This window comes from Malus domestica, chromosome 02 (genome assembly GCF_042453785.1).
Source record: "Malus domestica chromosome 02, GDT2T_hap1".
Classification (NCBI taxonomy): Eukaryota; Viridiplantae; Streptophyta; class Magnoliopsida; order Rosales; family Rosaceae; genus Malus; species Malus domestica.
Window position 1 is genome coordinate 28,436,639 of NC_091662.1, and position 20,367 is coordinate 28,457,005.

Consider the following 20,367-nt stretch of genomic DNA (forward strand, 5'->3'; position numbering starts at 1 on the left):
CTTTCAACACTATGGGTAGGGGTGGGTTCAAAAAAACTGAAAACTAAAAAATAAAAAAAAAAGACCAAATACCGAATCGAAAACTAAAAACAAAAAACAAAAAAACAAAAAAACTGAAACCGAAAAAGGAAAACCTAACTGCACCGAACTTTATTGGTTCGGTTTCGGTTTTAGATGTTCAGAAACCAAACCGAATTCCTTTACACTCAAAACAACGCCGTTTTATGGTAAGTATTTAAACCTAAGCTTAAGTATCTAAATTGTAGTTATAGCTACACATCCGTTTATTGAGATGAGTTGTTAGATTATTAATAGTACAATGGGATAATTATATGTTGAAATGATGGATGATGGGAAGTTGGAGGTGGGCAATTGGGAGTGACCCAATTCGGGAATTGAGGAAATGGGAGTTGAGTAGGCGTTTGAATTGAATTGAGACATATGAACTAATGGTTTGTTGCTTATATGCTGGAACTCTCTATAATGATGGATTTTTATTAAAGTTGTCATTGTTTTTTTTTTTTATCATCTATATACTGATTCTTCTCTTCTTTTTTTTTTTTTATCATCCAAGGGTATGAATGTATTGTTAGAATCAAATCCGCTCATCTAAGTGAGCGGTGGTTGAGCACAAATCCGAGCAAACTTATGCAACCTGCAAAATAGTAAAGCAACTGTAAGCAAGCCTTAGGTGGGGGCTATGAGGGCCAAAGGCTATCTGACGGTCAAGTTAGTGAATGATTTTAGACTCAAGCAGTGGGCAAAAGAATTCAAGTATATAGATTGTGTTACCGTAGATGAATCCTAGATGGGTGTATTTATACTGTGGGAGAGAGACCTTTTCAGGATAGAACCAGGAGAATCCTAAAGGATATCTAGTAAGTAGATATTGCATCCTCTTAGGAGTTATGATTACTTACGGAGCACACCTGTCCCTAGATTGTAGGGACTCCAAGACTTATAGGATATATTGTGCCCATATCCAAATTAGATCATGTGTCTTACGGAACAAGCATGGTCATCCAGCAGAGTCGTCAAAACTCCACCTAGTGCCCCGAAGTAGAGTGATGGTGGCACCCTGCTCCATCTGATACAGCTTTCCCACATGCAGGGCCGACCCAGGCCCAGTGCAGGCAGGGCAACCGTCCAGGGCCCAAAAAAATTAGGGGCACCAAAATTATTAGAGTGGTATATTTATATATATATTTATGAGAGTATAAATTTAAAAATTTTGGCTTAGAGACACAAATTTAACTAGAAGTGGTGGTTTGTCATTTGAAAATAATGAGGAGGTCTTGGGTTCAAAACACCATGTGTGCTTATTTACTTTCCATTTTTTACAAATTTCTTTTTATAAGAGTATAAATTTATGAAATTTGGTTAAAGGATCAAGAAGTTTAATTAGAAACAACGATTTTTGTTGTTTAAAATTAACAAGAGATCCTAAGTTTGAAATTCTATGTGCATGTTTATTTTTTTCAATTTTTACAAATTTTTGTTTGGTTGTTAATTTATTTTTAGTTACTATCTAGTACCTATGTGGGTTGTTATTTTTAAATATTCGTTTTAATTCAAGTTTAATCTTCAACAAAGAATAATATGTAAACCAAATTTGCAAATTATATGATGTGTCATCAAAATGTTTAATTTAGTGCCCATTCATTAATAATGCATATCAATTAAAGACTCGAAAACATCATTATTTTTTTGTCCCATATTGACAAGGTTAGTAAATAAGAAAAAAATCTCATGATTTATTCAAAAACGCATTCAAAGTTCAGATGGAAAACAAAACTCATCATCTATCTACTTGTAAGCCCGAAGTTTTTTTGTTTCCCTCTCTCAATACAAAATAAATTAGTCTTTATGTGTTTCTAAATTATTGAGTTTGAAATGTTTTTCTAAGTATAATTTTTTTGATGTCTTATGTGTGAAAATAAATAATTTTATTATATGAAGTTAGGGCACTTTTTTTGACGTCGCCCTGGGCCTCAAAAATCTCTGGACCGGCCCTGCCCACATGTATGCCCATGATGTTTCTTATGTGAACTTCGCTGCCAAGTTTGAAACTAAGTTTGAAAATGGGCATTCATATTTCACTGCCAAGTTTGAAAATGGACATGCATATTTCATAAATTGTTTTTTATCATCCAAGGGCTTTCCCAAGGAGCATACTAGGTTAAATTAAGAAGCTTATTCCATTGGTTATAAAGGAATATTTTGGAAGGCGGCTTCTGAAAAGCCAATTTATTTTGAGTATGCAAATGATGTGCCTAGGTCTGCTTTCGAACTTGGAACAGCTTTTTTGTTTGTTTGCTTTCAAAATTGTACAATTATCAATTTTCTTTGCAGTGGTTGTTGATAGAATTGGATTGGTTTGTATGATCTTGTATATGTACTGCTACCTTCCCACTTTCCCAATTGTCTTATTATTAGTCTACCAATGGAAGGCTCTTTTCTTAATTCAATATATTTTTTTTAAATAAAGTTTTGTAAAAATAAAAAAATCGGAACTGAACCGAACAAAAACCAAACAAAAAAAACCGACCCGAAAAAACCAAAAAAAAATCGAACCGAACCGAATCGAAATTTTGGTTCGGTTTCGATTTCGGTTTTGGAAAAAAACCAAACCAAATGAAACCAAAACCACCCCTGATTATGAGTGTCATTTATGAGTGGGCACGGGCCAAACCGACCTCAAAATTAAAGAGCCCAGATTGGATTCGTTTAGGAATAAAACGGGATGGGCCTTGCTATTTTAGAAAAGGAATCGAATCTAAACCGGTTCGCTTCAAACAGGTCGGTTCTTATAGGTCCACGAGTATTACTTTTTTTTTTTTTTTAATTTGGCTTCCATTTCCTGTCGTCGGATGGTTGGAAAGTTGAATCGTGACTGTCCATCTTATCTACCTTCTCCATTCATATGGATGAAAATGAGTACTCAGGTCTTGTCTCTCTATCTGTCTGTGTCATTTGTTTAGGAAGAAGATAGAGATTCCCAAGTGGGTTTTTTTCTCACTCAAATTTGGTCTGACTCAACCACTTGGTATCACTCTCTTTCCTCTCAATCTAGAAAACATGTTTTTTTTTTTTTATCTCTTATGTTGGAGAACCTATTTAATTTGGGATTATAATGCAATATGGTCTTTCTCTAAATCAATATTCTTAATCACACTGTTTGGTTAATAGTTTATTCATGTCTACTATCCAATGTGATTCTCTTGGCTATATGATTACCTTGAATGTGACTTGGCAATCCTATCCGAATTCTTAATGCCCAATTGTCAATCATATGATCATAAACATTTAGGATATGTGTATGAACAAGAAAGGTCTCATGAATCTTACATCTTTAGATTACATTATCTTAATTACATATTCCTTTAACTTATTGTTCAAGCGTATAACATTTAATGAGATGACTTAAAACAACAATGCTTGCCCTTACATTAAACTAGATTAGTTTAATATGTAAAATGCTCGTAAAGTATCATCTCATGATTGGCTTTATGGCACATTTCCAACGTGACAATGAATGTTCAGACTATTTGTCAAGCATGAAAGATGTTGATTTGTCACATGGACATATATCTTTCGCCTCCTATGAAGTAATTGTTTACGACAACAAAGACGAACGATATGAACAATACCTGCAAACACAAGAGAGTCAAACGAACTGTAAGAGGCCATTTATGGATCGTACCAAATGATGATGGTTGTCATTTACGCTTCTTGCCTTCAATAACGTTAACGGTTCATCTTTGTGATTTACCGATATGTCGTTCTTGACGACCATGTTGTTGGGCTATAGTAAGTTAAGTGCACATTTGGGTGTGCTCAACCATCATCAAAATAATTCTCCATGTACCGGTCTTCATTTACTTAGTGGGTTGGGTTGTATTTTCAAGCCCATCGGTCGAAATGCAATAACTTGGTACAATCAAGGCCCATTTTTATTCCCCTTCCGGCCCATCTACCGAACAGCCCAATTAAATATGATGAATTATATGTTATCAAAACGACTATTCACATTCGTTCTCGCCAATAGCGAATTTAAACTACATTATTGCTAGCCTATTGTGAGGCTAAGGTCATTCCACTCCCCCTTAATGTAGATAATATCGTTTGTTAAAAAAAAAAAACGAGAATTTGACTACCCAAACCCATAAACGAAGGACACAAAATTATGGGGGATTGTCGAACAAACAGAACCTCTGATTTGGAAAAGCACTTAGAATTAAGTAGTAGAATATATGATGGTGATGTGAAAAGCATGTGGTCCTAGGAAAAGAAAAAGACATAAGGGGAGGAAACTATTTAGATTGTCAAACAAGTTGAACCATTTTATGTATAAAGGTGCTTAGAAACCAAATCTTAAGGCTATTAATTTCGTCAGTACTACACGAAAGGAAGCTTTCCAGTTTCTTGTTCATATTTCATAATTTAAAACAAATAATTAATGACAATCTTCTCGTCTTCTTTTGTTTATTTTGAACTCAGTAACTATGGTCATTTTTTTTTATTTGATGGACAATGGCGTATAGCGGTTTAGGAAGATGGATGCTCTATTTGCAATGGGAATTTTTTTTCTTAAATCTTTTAATTAATTGAGATTTATGTTAATTTATTTACACGTCATTGCCACGTCACCTATCAATTCAATGACGATCATCTTAACTTTTAATTTGGACCCTTAGATGTAAAAAGATCCAAGAGCTAATAAGGAGAGAGAAACTGATGCATGAAAACGAGGGCGCCAACGAACACAACCATGTACGAATTTAGCAGTTGCTAGATATAGTTATGCCACCTATCAAAATATCAATCAAATCCAAATCCCAGGACAAATCATACCCCTAAAGCCCCTTCTTTCTCCCTCAAACCCCATAACCCATTTCCTTTTTTTCTATATCCTCTGCGGATTTGGTTTCTAATTCGAAGAACGATTTGAATTAGAAATCAAAGATTTTGGGGGCCGAGAAAGAATGGTAGGGCAATCAGGAAAATGGATGATACTTGTGGCGGCAACGTGGATACAGGCATTCACAGGGACAAACTTTGATTTCGCATCGTATTCTTCTGAACTGAAATCTGTGCTGGGGATTTCTCAGGTGCAGCTCAACTATCTATCGGTGGCCTCGGATATGGGGAAGGCATTGGGTTGGTGTTCTGGGGTTTCTCTCATGTATTTTCCCTTGTGGATTGTTATGTTCATGGCTGCCTTCATGGGTTTGGTTGGTTATGGCCTCCAATGGTTTGTCATTCGAGGAATCATCTCTCTGCCCTATGTCATGGTTAGTCAGCTCTAGTCTTTCTTTCTTTTAATTCTTGCAACGGAATTATGTGATTCTCGCACTCCCATTTTCTTTCTTTGAATCAATGAAGAATCAACAGAATGCAAGAATAGAAAACGGGAGTGAAAGTCGATACCATACTTCAACGTGTTTTCTATCCTCCTTGTCATATATTTGTGGATTTGGTTTTTTTTGGATATATGTGTTCATGTGTTTTTCTTGCAATTTCGGTTATAATTTTTTTGGAGTCATTTTTCTTTTTTTCTTGGGAAAGTGAAGGGAAAGTTAGGCCTAAAATTGGTGAACTTGTAACCTCCACGGCCACAAAAGCATGTAAGCTGATGTGCTCGGTTTTCTACCCCTTGGTTCGAGTCCTAATAAGTCAACTAATCAGCCAATCATAGGAAAACAAGCACATCATTTCAGTGAGGACTCCATCTGCCCCAAAAAACACTAGAAAACTGAGGTGACGAATTTTTTTTCCCTCACTCTCTTTTTTGTTTTGTTTTTTTATTAGCATGCAGGAAGAAAACATCTAAATAAAAGTTGGGAGTCGCTTAGTACTTCAGTCTAGGATTTTCCTTCATTTGGAAGTGTCCCGCTGATGACAAGTTCAACACGACATTATCATGATTGGTTCACTCTGGCTGAACTTAAATCCTACCCTAGGAATTTATATCATTGTAATCACAAAATGAAATAATAAAGTTGTGGACCTAAAAATATCATTTCTGACAAAAACTAAATCAATGTTAGAGTAAAGCATATTGTATTAAATTAACAATAGAAATATGCAAGTCGGTGTGACAGATACAAAAGTATATACGACAATGGATAATGTTAGGGTAAATCTATTTTCCCTAAATCAACTATTTGTTTTGTTAAACTAAGTTAGATTTGTTTGTGTTTTTCTTTTGGCTTAATTGTAATAATGATCTCTGAACTTTACCTCTAATTTAACTTTATTTTTTACACTCTCATATTAGTTTATTTAGTACCCAAACTTGACAACGTGTTGCTTCATTGGTCATTTTCACTAACTCCGTCTTTTTTCCGTTAAATCTAGGGTTTTATTAGGAACTTCAGCTTAAAACTTCAAAAAACAATAGAAGAAACTAAAAAACAAATGATAATTTATAAATTAATATCTAAAACTTGAAACAAATGAAATTTGAATTACAAAAATACAAAATAAAAAGGGTTGGGAGTTTAGCAACTTGTAGATATTTGGCAACGCGATTTCAAAGTTGGTAGGAGATCAATCTACGGTTGGACTTAAATAACTAACAAATCACATATTAAGCTACGAAAAAAAAATTATATGTATTCAATTTTCTTACTCAAAAAAAAAAATTCTGATATTTAAGATTTTTTTTTTCTTCACATTTTAATTTTTTTAGTTATGTGGGATACAATTCGAATATACCCTTGAAGTTAATGAGAAATAGACGGCATTAGTGAAAAAGACCAATGGTACAACACATTTCGAAGACTAAGAAAAACTAATATGAAAATTCAGAGACTAAAATTAAGGGAATTTTAACGAAAAGCACCCGGTATTGTTCACTTTAACGAAAAACCACATTTTTACACTAAAAAGTCAATCCTGGTACTATTCACTTTACCCTTTATTTTGTCCTTATCATTAAAACTCAAAGTTTTCAAGCCCTTTTCATTAGTTTTCCTTAAAATTAAACTAGGGATAAAATTCAGAGATCATTGCTACAAATAAACTTTTTTTCTTTCTAAAGAACCAATATTGACTCACAAAGTATTAGTACACATGACCTCAAGTGCATAAATAAACGTTCTTAACTACTTACGCTGCAATCCCTAGCAAATAAGGTTTATTTCTTTGAGTAAATAAGGCAAAAGCTTCAAAGAAAGAATAAGGCCACAACACAAGTTGGGCCATGTGATCCTCATTTCATTAGGAGCTAGTAATGAAAAAGCAGCAAAAAACTATTGAGATCAAAATAAAAACCGAAGGAAGATTGAGGATCATAAAACAACTAACCAGATGATTAATGTTAAGTGTTTTGGCTTGGCAGGTATTCCTTCTATGCTTGTTGGCTGGATCCGGCATCTGCTGGTTCAACACAGTCTGCTATGTTCTATGCATCAGACACTTCCAAGCCAACCGCGCACTCGCGTTGTCCCTTTCAATCAGTTACAATGGGATAAGTGCAGCCCTCTACACCCTCATTGCCAATGCAATAAACCCTAACAGTGATACCATCTACCTCCTCCTTAATGCTGTAGTTCCTCTCTTCCCATCCGTCGTTATATTCATCCCTGTGCTCCGTCAGCCCCCAGTTCAGCCCCTTCCCGCTGAGGCCACTCGCCGTGACTCCATGATTTTTCTTTGCCTATACATCCTAGCTGTGGTCACAGGCCTATATCTCCTCCTCCTCAACTCACTATCATCTGATGCGTCAAAAGCTCGGATACTCTTAGTTGGTGCGATTTGTCTCCTAATCCTACCTCTGTCTCTGCCTGGAATGGCATATGCGCGTGAGTGGGCTCGTAGGAACTCCCCCTCAAGCTTCCTTTCTGAAATCTCGTCAACCTTCAATCTGGTTGACACTGATGATCTTGAGCTCCATAAGGAACTCATTGCTGGAAGTGAAAATGATAATGCCACGAATGCCACAAATCCCACCAACACCAGTTCGTATGGGCTGATACACAGGGAAGGCTTTTTTGGGTGTTTCGCTTGTTTTGGGAAGGTGATGGGAAAAGACAGGTTGACAGTGCTAGGTGAAGAGCACTCAGCTAGGCTGCTCGTACGCCGGTGGGATTTTTGGCTATACTATGCTGCATACTTATGTGGGGCAACTATTGGGTTGGTCTACAGCAACAATCTAGGCCAGATTTCAGAATCACTTGGATACAGTTCCCTGACTAGTTCTCTTGTCACAGTATATTCTTCATGCTCCTTCTTCGGCCGTTTGCTCTCAGCTGCACCAGATTTCCTGCGTGAGTATGTATCTAAAAAACTACTGGTTTATCAATTGGAGAATGAGAAAAAACCAGATGCAATAAAACCTAACCTGCGTCTTGCTAATGCAGCAAGGTCTATTTTGCAAGGACTGGATGGCTAGTGGTTGCTCTGGTGCCAACACCAATTGCCTTCTTTCTGCTGGCCGCATCAGGCAGTGAGGCAATGCTGCGTACCGGAACAGGCTTAATCGGGATAAGCTCTGGCTTTGTGTTTTCTGCAGCTGTGTCAGTCACATCAGAGCTTTTCGGCCCAAACAGCGCCGGTGTAAACCACAACATCCTCATCACCAACATCCCAATTGGCTCACTCCTATATGGCCTTCTTGCAGCTTTGGTATATGATTCCAATGAAGGAAGCTCAACCACCCCAGTGAGCTTGTTAAGGGATGCAACATTGTGCATGGGAAGGTCATGCTATAGGCAGACATTCATATGGTGGGGCTGTATTTCAATAGTAGGTTTAACTTCAAGCTTCTTGCTATTCCTACGGACAAGGACCGCTTATAATCGGTTTGAGAGGAACAGAAATCAGACACAAGTCACAGAATCCTCCTTACAAACCTCCTCTTAGCTTGGAATTTTCATATTTTTATAAATGGTGACTTTTGGAAAAGCTCATAGATGTGTGGGCTTTCATATAATGGTAACTTCGGGAAAAGCTTATAGAAGTGTGGGATTTCAAATGAAACATAGACATAAGCGATGAGTATATGCATGTTAGACTGAGAAGATTAAGAGATTACATGTAACATAGTCGAAGGTAAGAAGTCAGAAAGAGAATGTTAGAAATTTTTTAGATGAGTTCTAACCATCTTTCACCCTTCTGTTTTTGTTGTATTCTTTTTATGTATTCTTTTACACATGCTTCAAAGTACAATTCACAGAAGCATATAAACAACAAAAACAGGACTGTAAGAACCGGGTTTTTTGGTGTCCAGATCGAGTTCATCATCTATCCTAATCCCAAGCTCCTAACTGCTATCTCTAACCCCTCACCGCCTGAGATAGCCCCAAACCTTATAAACAGGTTCCACTTTTACAACATAAACTGCTGCAATTTACAGGAGTTCAAACGGATTGAGATTTTCTTCTCCTTTTTGACATTCTACTCTTTGCATTTAACCAAGGTTTGAAAGCCTAAACAATCTTGTCTACAGTTGGCTGGGGAGACAGTCAAATAGCTATATCAAGTAAAGGTCTATCTTCATATGTAGCATAACTAGTGGTAACTGCTCTTTTTTCCAGTAACTGCTCACTCTGAGAGAAAAAGAAACAAAAAAACAGAATGAAAAGATACAATCTTAAATCAAATGACGGAACTCACCATCTGGTAAATTATCCAATAAAAGTACAGACTAAACAAAGACAACCTAAAGGTTTAACAAATCGGTGTCATCCCCTCAGTTTCGTCAGATTCAATAATCCCTTGGGGACAACGTAGTCCTTCAAGCCAAGAATCGTGATAGCCACAGAAAACCTCCCAACTCGTCAGAAATAGCAAGTATTGTCACTATAGTGGATTATGTGACCTTCAGATTCATTCCTCATGTTGTTTGATGCATTTTGAGACAGCAGGTCAGTTGAGCGGTAAGAACTTATTAAAGAGGACAGTTACAGAAACCTCAAGGAGGCCTCTGAGAAATTAAATACTTTACTAAATAACATTCTTTCAAACGTATCCGAATGTGCATACAATAGATTCTCATATATAAAATATCATGTCAGATTACACCATAACGCCTAGACTGGAACAACATAAGGGACTCAACAGTATACAGATGTAGCATCCTTAACAAGATCTGCTGGAGTTCCACATATTCAATTTATATTAGCTCCTGACGATAATATCATTCAGGAAAATGAGAGCATCGATGAAAAGGCAGGCAATATAGAATATACTAATCAATAATTATTGGTGCATCTACAGTCTCACCTTTCAGCTTGCGTAGAAGTTCAGATGGGATATCACCTCTGAGAATTTGGACTCTGAATATGAGTTTTGTGCTGCTGCACTCCAGGAGTTCGAATACACATGCATCTCCAACCTTCAAATTGTTGTCATTGACAAATTCTCTCCAGTTAGTATCGAACTTTCTCTGACCAGATCCGCATGTATATGTCATCTCCCAGTTTTTGCCCCCAAACATGAGAACCGTATGAATTGAACAGGAAGGTAGTGTTTGTTGAAATTTGGCCGGGATCACCTATCCCAACAAATGATTATTAACTAGACCACAGCTAATAAAATGATGATCCCAAACTAGCATATCAGTAATGCATATTATCACTTTTTCCTATAACTGCAAAGACAAAAAAAGATTGAGCAGCAACAAAGTGTTAATGTGGACAAGCATCAACAGTTAAGAAATTGACATAGTCGGATATCTCACCACCTTTCAATCACGGGAGATAAGATCATTACCATTTGATAAGAGGGCTTGACATTTGCTTTTGCGATAACGACTTCAAAAAAGGGTTTCTCTGAAAGCGGCCAAAACTCATCCCCTTGCAATTCAATCGGGGGATTTGATGTGGGTTGGTCTCCCATTTGAGGATCTTCTGCTTCAGCAACTGTAACTTAACAAAAACGAGATCATCAGCGAAACAGATCATGCTCTTAATGAAAAGATATCTTACAGTGCAAAACACAAAAAAACATCTTGCGATGAAAAATAAGTCGGAAATTTTAAAGGTTATGACAAGTTGCTAACAGCTTCAAAAATAACTTAACAAAACATGCATTGGCGCAAGAAACATAAATTATATCAGAAAGGATGAGCAAAAGGAAAACTTTTTACCTAGCAGGTAAAATAAAACTCTTTAGGAAGTACCCGAAAGGGTGAAAGTGAAACACAGGGAAACCAGTATAAAACATAGGATGAACTAAGAAGACTAATATAAAGTTTGCCAATAGACTAATAACATGAGGATTATATGAAAAAGTATTCTGGACGACAAGTAACCAAACTAGAATATATACGTGTTTACAAAGAAAGTAATTATATAACTTTACTACAACCAACTTCTGCACCTGAAGCCCCCAAATCCCAGAGGGGTAGAACGGAAGTAAATTATATGGAATGATGAGCATGAATCACCAGAGTCAGCTAAAGCTTGTCTGCAGACTCCAATAACATGAGGAGAATAGATTGAAAATATTCGGACTGAAGCTAGAAACATATGAATATTAAGAATCAGAGCATCAGTCCGTCGGAGAACAACCATGGATCACCACCACAAGCCAGTGATGAAGAGCATTATAATCGAAAGTAGAAGGAGCTATTAGCTATCATAAAAAATCAAGGTGGGTAGTGTAGGGCAAATAATTGAAGGCGAAAAGTAGGAATCGAGCCGGAACTAATAAGTTGACGAGCAAAACAATGAACATAGATGGTGAATTGTTCTTCTTTTAAATATGAGATTCTAAGACCAAGATAGCTCCAACATAACCTTGCCCACATATGGAACATAAATTCTAAACTGTGACAGTCCAAGTAAAGATACATCCAACTAACAGATGAACAAGCACAAAACATCAAACAATCCAAACTAAGAACTAATAACCTCTTGTGCTCTATGAAGAACATAATTCATTAAAAACCCACAAGTCAGAAATAATAAAATCCTAAAACCCAGAAATTTGAAACCAGTTTTAGTAGGAAAAATAATACGTTGGTGGAGAACCTGGTTGGAGTGGGGTTGGCCACTGAGGTGAGAGTAGCCGAGTGACAGAGATCGAGCGGAGCGAGAAGGGAAGAGAGAATCGATCAACCCCTTTTTACCTATAAATTTCTATCTGGGATTCTGGACTGTACCCAGAAGGCAAGAACCGCGGTGTACTGGAGTGACATCTTAAACTTTTTAAATTGCATACTTTTAATACTTCAATTATTCATCACGACTCACGTAACGCAAAAATTATTCGTATTTTATAAACACAAATTAGTCATTAGGTATTTTCCGGATAAATTTTTCGATGCGCCAAAAACATTGCATCACGTGTCACTTGTTTTTGTTCTTGGTGCAAAAAAAAATAAAATACATCTCCCCACATAATCACATATGAGGTTCAATAGGTTTGATACCGCACAGAGTAATTGGCCCAAGTGATTAACTTAAATATGAGAACAATATCGGTGCATGATCACTTTAATAGTGGACGCTTATGGATCCTGTAGCTAGAAAAGAAAAGGATCAGGGAAGACAGAGCATTAGACCCTGATTCTTTTTTTACTTGAATTTCTTTATGTTCTTGTTTTACATTTTTATGAGGTGGAGTCCACTAGCAAAGGAGAAAAATGTAAATAAAATTCGAAATTTCTCCCTCTCTAGTTGAAGTAGAACTTCTATTTATGTCTCCAGGAAATGTGACTTTTACATCTTGAAATTTGCACTCTCTATACTGTAACAATCGCTAAGTCAAGTCAATACATTTTCACTTGCATCGTGAAAATTTTGATTATGTTGGTTACTTAGTCTCAGCTTGTAATTTACTTATTAGCATATATTCGTGTGCAAATACATTTGATTTCTAACTTAAGAAGAAACCATCATGAGTTGTTAGATAGGAATTATAGCTTTATCCAACTTATGCATACAAGTCAATCAATTGTTGTGTGTTCTTAATCTAATAACTCCAAAACTAGGTAAGTCAAATAGATACATTTTCATTGGCATTGCGGAAATTTTGGTTTGTTGACACCTATTGCTTTAGCTTGTAGTTTACTTATTAGCATATATTCGTGTGCAAATACATTTGATTTCTAACTTAAGAAGAAACCATCATGAGTTGTTAGATAGGAATTATAGCTTTATCCAACTTATGCATACAAGTCAATCAATTGTTGTGTGTTCTTAATCTAATAACTCCAAAACTAAGTAAGTCAAATAGATACATTTTCATTGGCATTGCGGAAATTTTGGTTTTGTTGGCACCTATTGCTTTAGCTTGTAGTTTATTTTTTTAATGTATATTTCTTTATAGCGTGATTGAGACAAATGACAAACAAACTTAGAAAGCAGAGTTCATATTCGACCAAAACAAAAAACAACGAAAACGCATCAAATACATGTATGCAAAAACCGTGGAAACGCATCAAGTACAAGTAAGCAGGATCAATTTCCTTCATTCAGACTTTGAATTCGAATGGACTCGTGGGAGAATTGTCTTCATCTTTCTTTGAAGCTAATAAGCATGCATTTTTTGACAGATAATGAAAGCAGCGTATTGATTTCCCATCATGCCGTCTATTTAAAACCATATTTTGTAGATCACCTGCTGTAGCGACTGGCGGTTAGATTCAACTATCAACTGCCACATAATGTGGTTTACCAAATATAAGTCGAAAGGGATGATCTCCCCAATTTTCTTCAAATTCCTCGCTAATAAGTAATAACGGTTGTGTTTTAAGTGAATCTTCGTAGCTCGATCATTATCTTCTTGTCACGACATGCTGACCCCTTCGGTTGGAGAAGGAGAATAAAGAAGAGTGCAATAATTTTACGTTATGGTGGACAAGCATTACGGAATACGGATAGAGGAGCTCTAGCTACCGTTACTTGTAAGAAGATGAAATTTCTCCAATATTTATGATGCAGATGAAAGTGAATGTATTGTTGCTCCTTCAATATTAAGATGGGGATTTTGATTTTTACTTTGAATGCAAGTTACTTAAAATGTGTGTTTGTTCCAAATTTCTGTTGCAGAAAAAATAAATAAATAAAAAATAAAAAATAAAAAAAGAACATTACACACCCGCCACGCGCAAAGAAGAACGCGACAGATTTAGACATTAATTTTTTTGGTCCTGCAGTGATAGGAACTACATAGTTGAAGTAATAAGCATAGGATGAAGCAACAATGGATAGAATAAATCTGCAGCGTTAGTAATCTGGAGTTATTCCGGTCAGCTTATTTGCTTTCAAGATCATCAATCTGACAAGCAAGATCCAGAGTAGCAAGAAATCAAGGAAGCAGTATCAAATATACATCTACGAAGATCAGCCATGGAACGTAACAAAATATTATGGTCATTGCGTATGACAAAAGAAAATGCACAAACATGTTCGAAAGTAGCAACAGAACAAATTAACCAAGAAGAAAAAGAAGATACTTTAAATCAGCTTCGCCTTTAGGTAAACTCTAACGTGAATATCAAGCAGAGATTACGGTCTCAGACCCAGAAGCAAAAGAAAAAGAAGAGAAGTAATGTCATAGAGCACGCAAATGACAAATACAGATTAACACAACTTAAAACTCGATAAAATGTGAATTTCTTAAAGTGAAGGATAGAATTGGGGCTCCATACCTTAGGATTTTCGACTTCATTCTATAGCCAACCTTGTTGCTTTGCTTTACTTAAAATATCACTAAAGTGCAAGTTTTCATCGTGTTATTTTAAAATAAAATACTAGCTCTATTTAGACGACTCGGTGTACAGAAAACTCCTCAGTTGCCAATATCCTACATGTTGTAGCTTGTTCTTACAAGGTAAGGAAGCTCAAGAAATATAGGAACGCTAAACTACCACCTTACAAGTAATCTGCGTTCCCAACCTTCATAGTCTCAGGTGCTGCACAACTATCCTGCACTCAACTTCCTAGGTCTCTAGGCTCAAATAAACATCAAAACTAAATCATTCGAATCAGGTAACAAGTGAACAGGTAGAATAAAGGCCTCATCAATCCTAGCATACATTCATCGGTAACACACACGGACGCAAGCTTAAATTCAAGGGGGAAGAAACGATGATATGAAACCTGAGCCATTATTAAAACTTGATAGCTGTAGAACAAACCAAAGCAAAATCACAAATTTTACCAGGCCAAAAAATAAGACACCTAAAGCAGACCAAGTAAAAATTATATTCAATCCTTCCTTTCACCTCCCTTTTTCTTTTTAGCTGTAGCCTGCGAATACAAGAAAGTCCCAAATATTGCAACGGCGGATCCAAGTGCATTAAGAGGTCTAACTGGATTTCTGAACACCAACACAGTCGATATAATTACCACCACTCTCTTCATTGTGTTTCCTACTGAAAAGGTCAAGGGGCTAATTTCATCAAGAGCTTGATACGATGATTGGTTATAGAGATGGTAAAACACTCCAGATAGCAACACCCATAGGTACAATGTGGATGGTTTTCCTACAGCTGCAAGAGCTTTGTGATATCCTTGAACCCATTGAGACCCTTCAAGGAAAATAGCGGCGGGAAACAGATAGAAGAACGAAATTATACTGATCCAACCATACAAGTTCAACCCATCTACTTCCTTGAAGTTCTGTAAACTACGTTTCGAGTAAATGTTCCTCAACACGAACCCGACATTGCTAATCAAAGCACCCCAAAGGCCTTGCACATTGAATGACACCTCAGTAATAGCAGCAAGAGCACAACCCATAACAATAGGGAGGATTGAAAGCCAGACCTGTAAAGGGTACGAATCGCCTAGGAACGACGAAAACATTACTGAAAAAACAGGCTCCGACGATTTGATTACGTGGGTGAAAGAAACCGCCACCTTAGAGAACGAGACACATGCTGAAATGTGGCCTATAGTGTGGAACAATGCAGGTCCAAGGAGTGCAACAAAGAAGGGTTTAGAAATTTTCGGGCGGGGTTGGAGCTTCAAAGACCAAAGAATGAACATCCAAACAGACCCAGCAAAGAGCTGAAAAGATCCGAGAAGCCATGGATATGGAAAGACATTCAGTACCTTCTTGTTGTAGACGTTGAAGACAATGTTCTGGAAGTACCATAGCCCAAAAATAAGCGCGAGCTGGGCGGTGGTGGCCTTGGGCTTTGAGACTGTAGCTTCAGTTTCTCTTCCTGTATTGGATTCAGAAGCAGCTTTTGGGATTTGGGACCTGGGTTTTCTCCCAAACCCAGATGGGAATTCAAAGGCTTCGCTCAAATGGCTGATCTTTGAGCTCGAATCTCGAATCTGGCCCATGGGTTTTGTTTCTTTTGAAGAAATTCCAAATGGGTAGCCATAGATTCTGGTAAAGCTTGAGAATTTGGAGAATTTGGGGGATGTTTGGGGTCTAAGAGAGGTGAGTTTTTGGTGCAGAGGATATGAGTGCGTTTGGATTCGAGTGAGAAGTGAAGAGGAGGAGGGGGAGGGGGAGGAGGGGGCATTAATAGAGGGGACTTGACGGCGGGATTTGGAGAAAGTGACAGGGGAAGAAGGACAACTGATATTCAAGGTAAGCATTTGGTGTTGTGGCAATTGGCTGTGGCTGTGGTTGTGGAGAGAGAGGAGAGAGGAGAGAGGAGAGAGAGAGAGAGGGGCAGAGATTCTGCAAGTACAATATAAATGCGCAGGGTTTGGAGATTTGAGGAGGACCCGAGTGCTTCCTAATCCTCTGGTTTTGATTTTATAAATTCCTTTTCAGTTTGGCATATGCTGCGTAAGATATTTTGTTGGGACAGAAGGCACTTTTGCGAGAATAGGCCCGAGCCTAGAAATCAGGCTCTTCCGTAGGCCGCCGAGTTTGGCTCTTGACCGACTTTATTGAATGAAAATGTCAAGTAATTATAACTCAAGCGAATTCTGCATTTTTAGAGCAATTCCACCGGGGACCAAATGTCCCAGCCTCCAGTCCAAAAACCAAGCCAGGCCTCTGTCAATCAAGTCCACCCCAACAAACTGACTGGTACCCAGCCCGAGCTGGGCAAGAGCCCAGCCCAAAAGAGATTGAGACAGAAGCCGGGGAAGAAGCCTGGCGCGTGCACTTCACGCAGCCGTTTGGCGAGTGCCCGACAAGCTTTCAGACGCCGGGGCCCACGTGCAGGCGCTGTCAGTCCCCCCCCCCCCGAGTTGCGACGTGGCTACCTCTCTGCCGTTGGATTTCCAACGGCTAGTTTTCTAGACCGTTGGATTTCCAACGGTAAAAAAATTTTAAATTTTACTTTTAAACTAGACCGTCGGATCAAAGATCAACGGTCCACGTTTTTTTCACAAAAAGTAAATTAAAAAAAAAAAAAAAGGGCCCAACGGTCAGAAATATGACCGTTGGCCACGTGGCAACTCCCTAGCTCTTGGATTTGAATATTTTTCAAATCCAACGGTCCAGATTAATTAACTATATTAAAATTCATTAAAAATTATTAAAAAATACAGAAAATTTTGAAAAATGTTAATTTTTTTTCCTATAAATACCTAACCCTCATCTTCTACCTTTACACCACATTCCAATATTTTCTACACTTTCTATACTATCTACATTTCAATATTTTCTACACTTTAAGAGAAAAAAATGTCTTCGTGGAAGCTCATTGAAGATGTTACGTTGTGTGAATGTTGGGTTCACACTACTCATGATCCGATTACGGGTAATGAGATGGATAAGCGAGAGATGTGGAGTAAAATTACGAAAACGTTTTGTGATGTACATGGAGAAAACGCCAGAACTAGTCAAGCTCTTGCAACTGCTTATACACCCTTCTTGAAGAAGACATTGTAATAAGAACTCAAGATTTGAAAATGATGAACAAGGATTCTGAGCTAAAAAGAAGGATTGAGCTTGGTGTGAGGATGGATGTAGGGATGTAGGGTTTATATGGACAAAAAAAGAAAGGATGAGGTTCTGGACAAGGCACTACGTGATTGGTTGAAAATCTTATCGAAATCTTGGCTAAATTATTGTAAACCGGAAGTGACACGTGGCGTGTCAGGATTGGTCGAGAATATTATCGAAAATCTATCCACAAAATAGTACGTTCGGATAATGACACGTGGCATGACGTGATTGGTTGAAAATCTTATCGAAATCTTGGCTAAATTATTGTACCATGGAAGTGACACGTGGCGTGTCGGGATTGGTTGAAAATAATATCGGAAATCTATTCACAAAATAGTACGTTCAGATAATGACACGTGGCGTGACGAGATTGGTTAAAAATCCTATCCGAAATTAAAACTATTTTATTTTTTTATTCTTTATTTTAAATGGGTTAAAAATCTTATCCGAAATAAACTTAAAAAAAAAACACACCAAATAAATGCGCTGGGTGCCAGCGCATTTTTTTAGGGGTGGAGATGCCTTGGCCTATTACTGTTCACTCCAGTATATTACTGTTCATTTGAGTGGATAAATGCGCTGGGTGCTGGCGCAAAGTCCACATGGGTGGAATTGCTCTTACAATCGACAGTTCCTTAGAGAGTACAATTTTGACTGTACATTGCCAAGATGTAGCGCAAGGTTTGGGCCTTGCGAACCCAATATGGGACTCGTAACTCTTATAACACGGTAGGTACCTACTAGGAGCTCAACGAAATAGTCTAATGAAGTTTTTTTTTTTTTTTCGGGGAAATTATGGCCCCCATTGTTTTAAAATTCCAGAAGAATAGTTTCTTTCTGCAAAAACAATTATTACGCTACTAAAAGTGACACGTGTGTGGATAACCCCAAATGTCCTCTCACTATAGCATTTTTTTCTTGAAGGCAACTTCAAAAGTGTAGAAAAGAGGATCGTATTTAGTAGTAAACACACATAAAATCTTTCACGTCATTTAATCTCTTGTATTAATCTTTATTGCTCTCTTGTAAACACTTCCTTTGCAAACTCTTGTATATCAATAAAAGTTCAACTGTGCATATTCAAGTAAGTCTCCAAGCTTAAGTTAGCGCTCTTTCTCTCTCTTCTTTTAGTGTGTTTCTTTAAGTAGATTTCCATCCCAAAATAAAGAAATAATATTGTAGTTATATTATTATTTTGCTAAACTGATGTTTGAGCACTATGTTATAGTTGAATGTTTGCCATACAAATAACTAAACAGTAACCAGAGTACATCTGAGTTCAGCCCTTGTAGCTTTATACCTGCCTTGTGAGCATCCTACATGTTGAAACATGTCGAGTTTCATGTGCTAGATTTGATGTCTAATTGTTATAACGGCTAACTATGCCAAAATTTTTGTAGGCCCTACTTTGAACTTATATTTTTATATCCTTTATGCATGTTTTGGCATGCATCACTTTATGGTCTTTGCCCAACACGGCTTGATTTAGATTTCCATATGGATATCTAGATTGAGTCATGTCAGAGGGAGTCGGAGTTGAGAAGAAACAAGGGGAGGGAGTCAGAGTCGCCAAAGAAGATAAATTTAGAGGTCTGTGTAGTGTGGTGTAGCTAGAGAAAAAACAGAGATGGAGAGTTGAAGTCAAGAGAGAGAAACGGAATTGGGAAGGACTTACGAGTGAGTAGAGTTAGTTTTTACGAATAATTCAAATTCAATTCCAATCAAATCCAACAGTCACAAATACTTCAAATATATAATAATAATAATAATAATTAATAAAACATACATATATATAGATATTTATTGTTTGTTCGGTTTCGTATGGTATTATCGAACTTATGTCCCGATTCCCATATTGAATTATTAGAGTTTTTTGGGTAATTGGTTACTGAATTATTTGGTATTGGTAGTTCGGTATTTTTATAGAGCGATTTTGAGTACGGTTCAATTCGATTTCTATTTGTTCGGGTTTTTTTACAACCCTACTTAGAAGCAGTTGACCAAAGCATTGGTTATAGGGAAAATCCTCCCTTACAACTAGTACATACAATAAATAGATAAAAAGAAAAAATAAGGCCTTGCATTTCGACAAAAGACCCACACTCAAATTTCATAGCTTTGGGTCCGCTATCTCGATCGTGATTTTCCTACCCCCAAAGGGAAAGGTCCTTCCCTTATTACAACTAGTACATAGATGAATATTCTTTTATCTTTTTTAGAGCAATTTCGTTTATTAACAATGGGCCGTTTTATGCCACGTTAGGAATTTTAGCTGAGAGAAATGCTAAGGAGATTTTCTCAAAGTGAAATTCTCTATAGACTCTCTGTCTCCTCACAGTTTAACTTAATTTTCGTTCCAATATTATAAAATATTATGCCAAAAACATGATGTGGTAAAGAGTCCATAGAGAGTCATACTTTTGAGAAAGTCTCCTTAACATTACTCTTTCGGCCGAATAGTTAACGAACTTAAGAGTGAGGGTAAAATGGGACGTGAAACACCAGTTAAGAGGCCAAAAATGGATCACTTTAACTTTCAACTCTGTC

At 37.1% G+C, this 20,367-nt stretch overlaps 2 protein-coding genes and 1 long non-coding RNA gene across 4 annotated transcripts; 1 reads left to right on the forward strand and 2 right to left on the reverse strand.

Annotated features, from left to right (window-relative positions):
- Positions 1 to 4,812: 4,812 nt before the first annotated feature.
- Positions 4,813 to 9,121, forward strand: LOC103408040 (protein NUCLEAR FUSION DEFECTIVE 4-like). Of its 2 annotated transcripts, none has more exons than XM_008346913.4 (3): positions 4,813 to 5,294; positions 7,346 to 8,277; positions 8,367 to 9,121. In XM_008346913.4, the coding sequence occupies exons 1-3, from the start codon at positions 4,986 to 4,988 to the stop codon at positions 8,866 to 8,868; spliced, it is 1,743 nt and encodes a 580-aa protein (XP_008345135.2). In that variant the 5' UTR covers positions 4,813 to 4,985; the 3' UTR covers positions 8,869 to 9,121. The 2 variants fall into 2 exon arrangements, with proteins under 2 accessions (XP_008345135.2, XP_070673688.1); XM_070817587.1 differs by having other exon boundaries at positions 4,838 to 5,294; positions 7,346 to 8,273.
- LOC103408032 (uncharacterized) lies at positions 7,129 to 12,223 on the reverse strand. The gene is made up of 4 exons (XR_003768816.2): positions 11,982 to 12,223; positions 10,720 to 10,868; positions 8,348 to 10,501; positions 7,129 to 8,255 (listed from the first exon to the last, which is right to left on the reverse strand). It is a non-coding gene; the product is annotated as an uncharacterized lncRNA (long non-coding RNA).
- A 2,822-nt stretch (positions 12,224 to 15,045) lies between these two features.
- Positions 15,046 to 16,784, reverse strand: LOC114821477 (xylulose 5-phosphate/phosphate translocator, chloroplastic-like). Its single transcript, XM_029093713.2, has one exon. It carries the CDS (start codon positions 16,509 to 16,511, stop codon positions 15,165 to 15,167), a length of 1,347 nt encoding a protein of 448 aa, XP_028949546.1. The 5' UTR covers positions 16,512 to 16,784; the 3' UTR covers positions 15,046 to 15,164.
- Between the last annotated feature and the right edge of the window lie 3,583 nt (positions 16,785 to 20,367).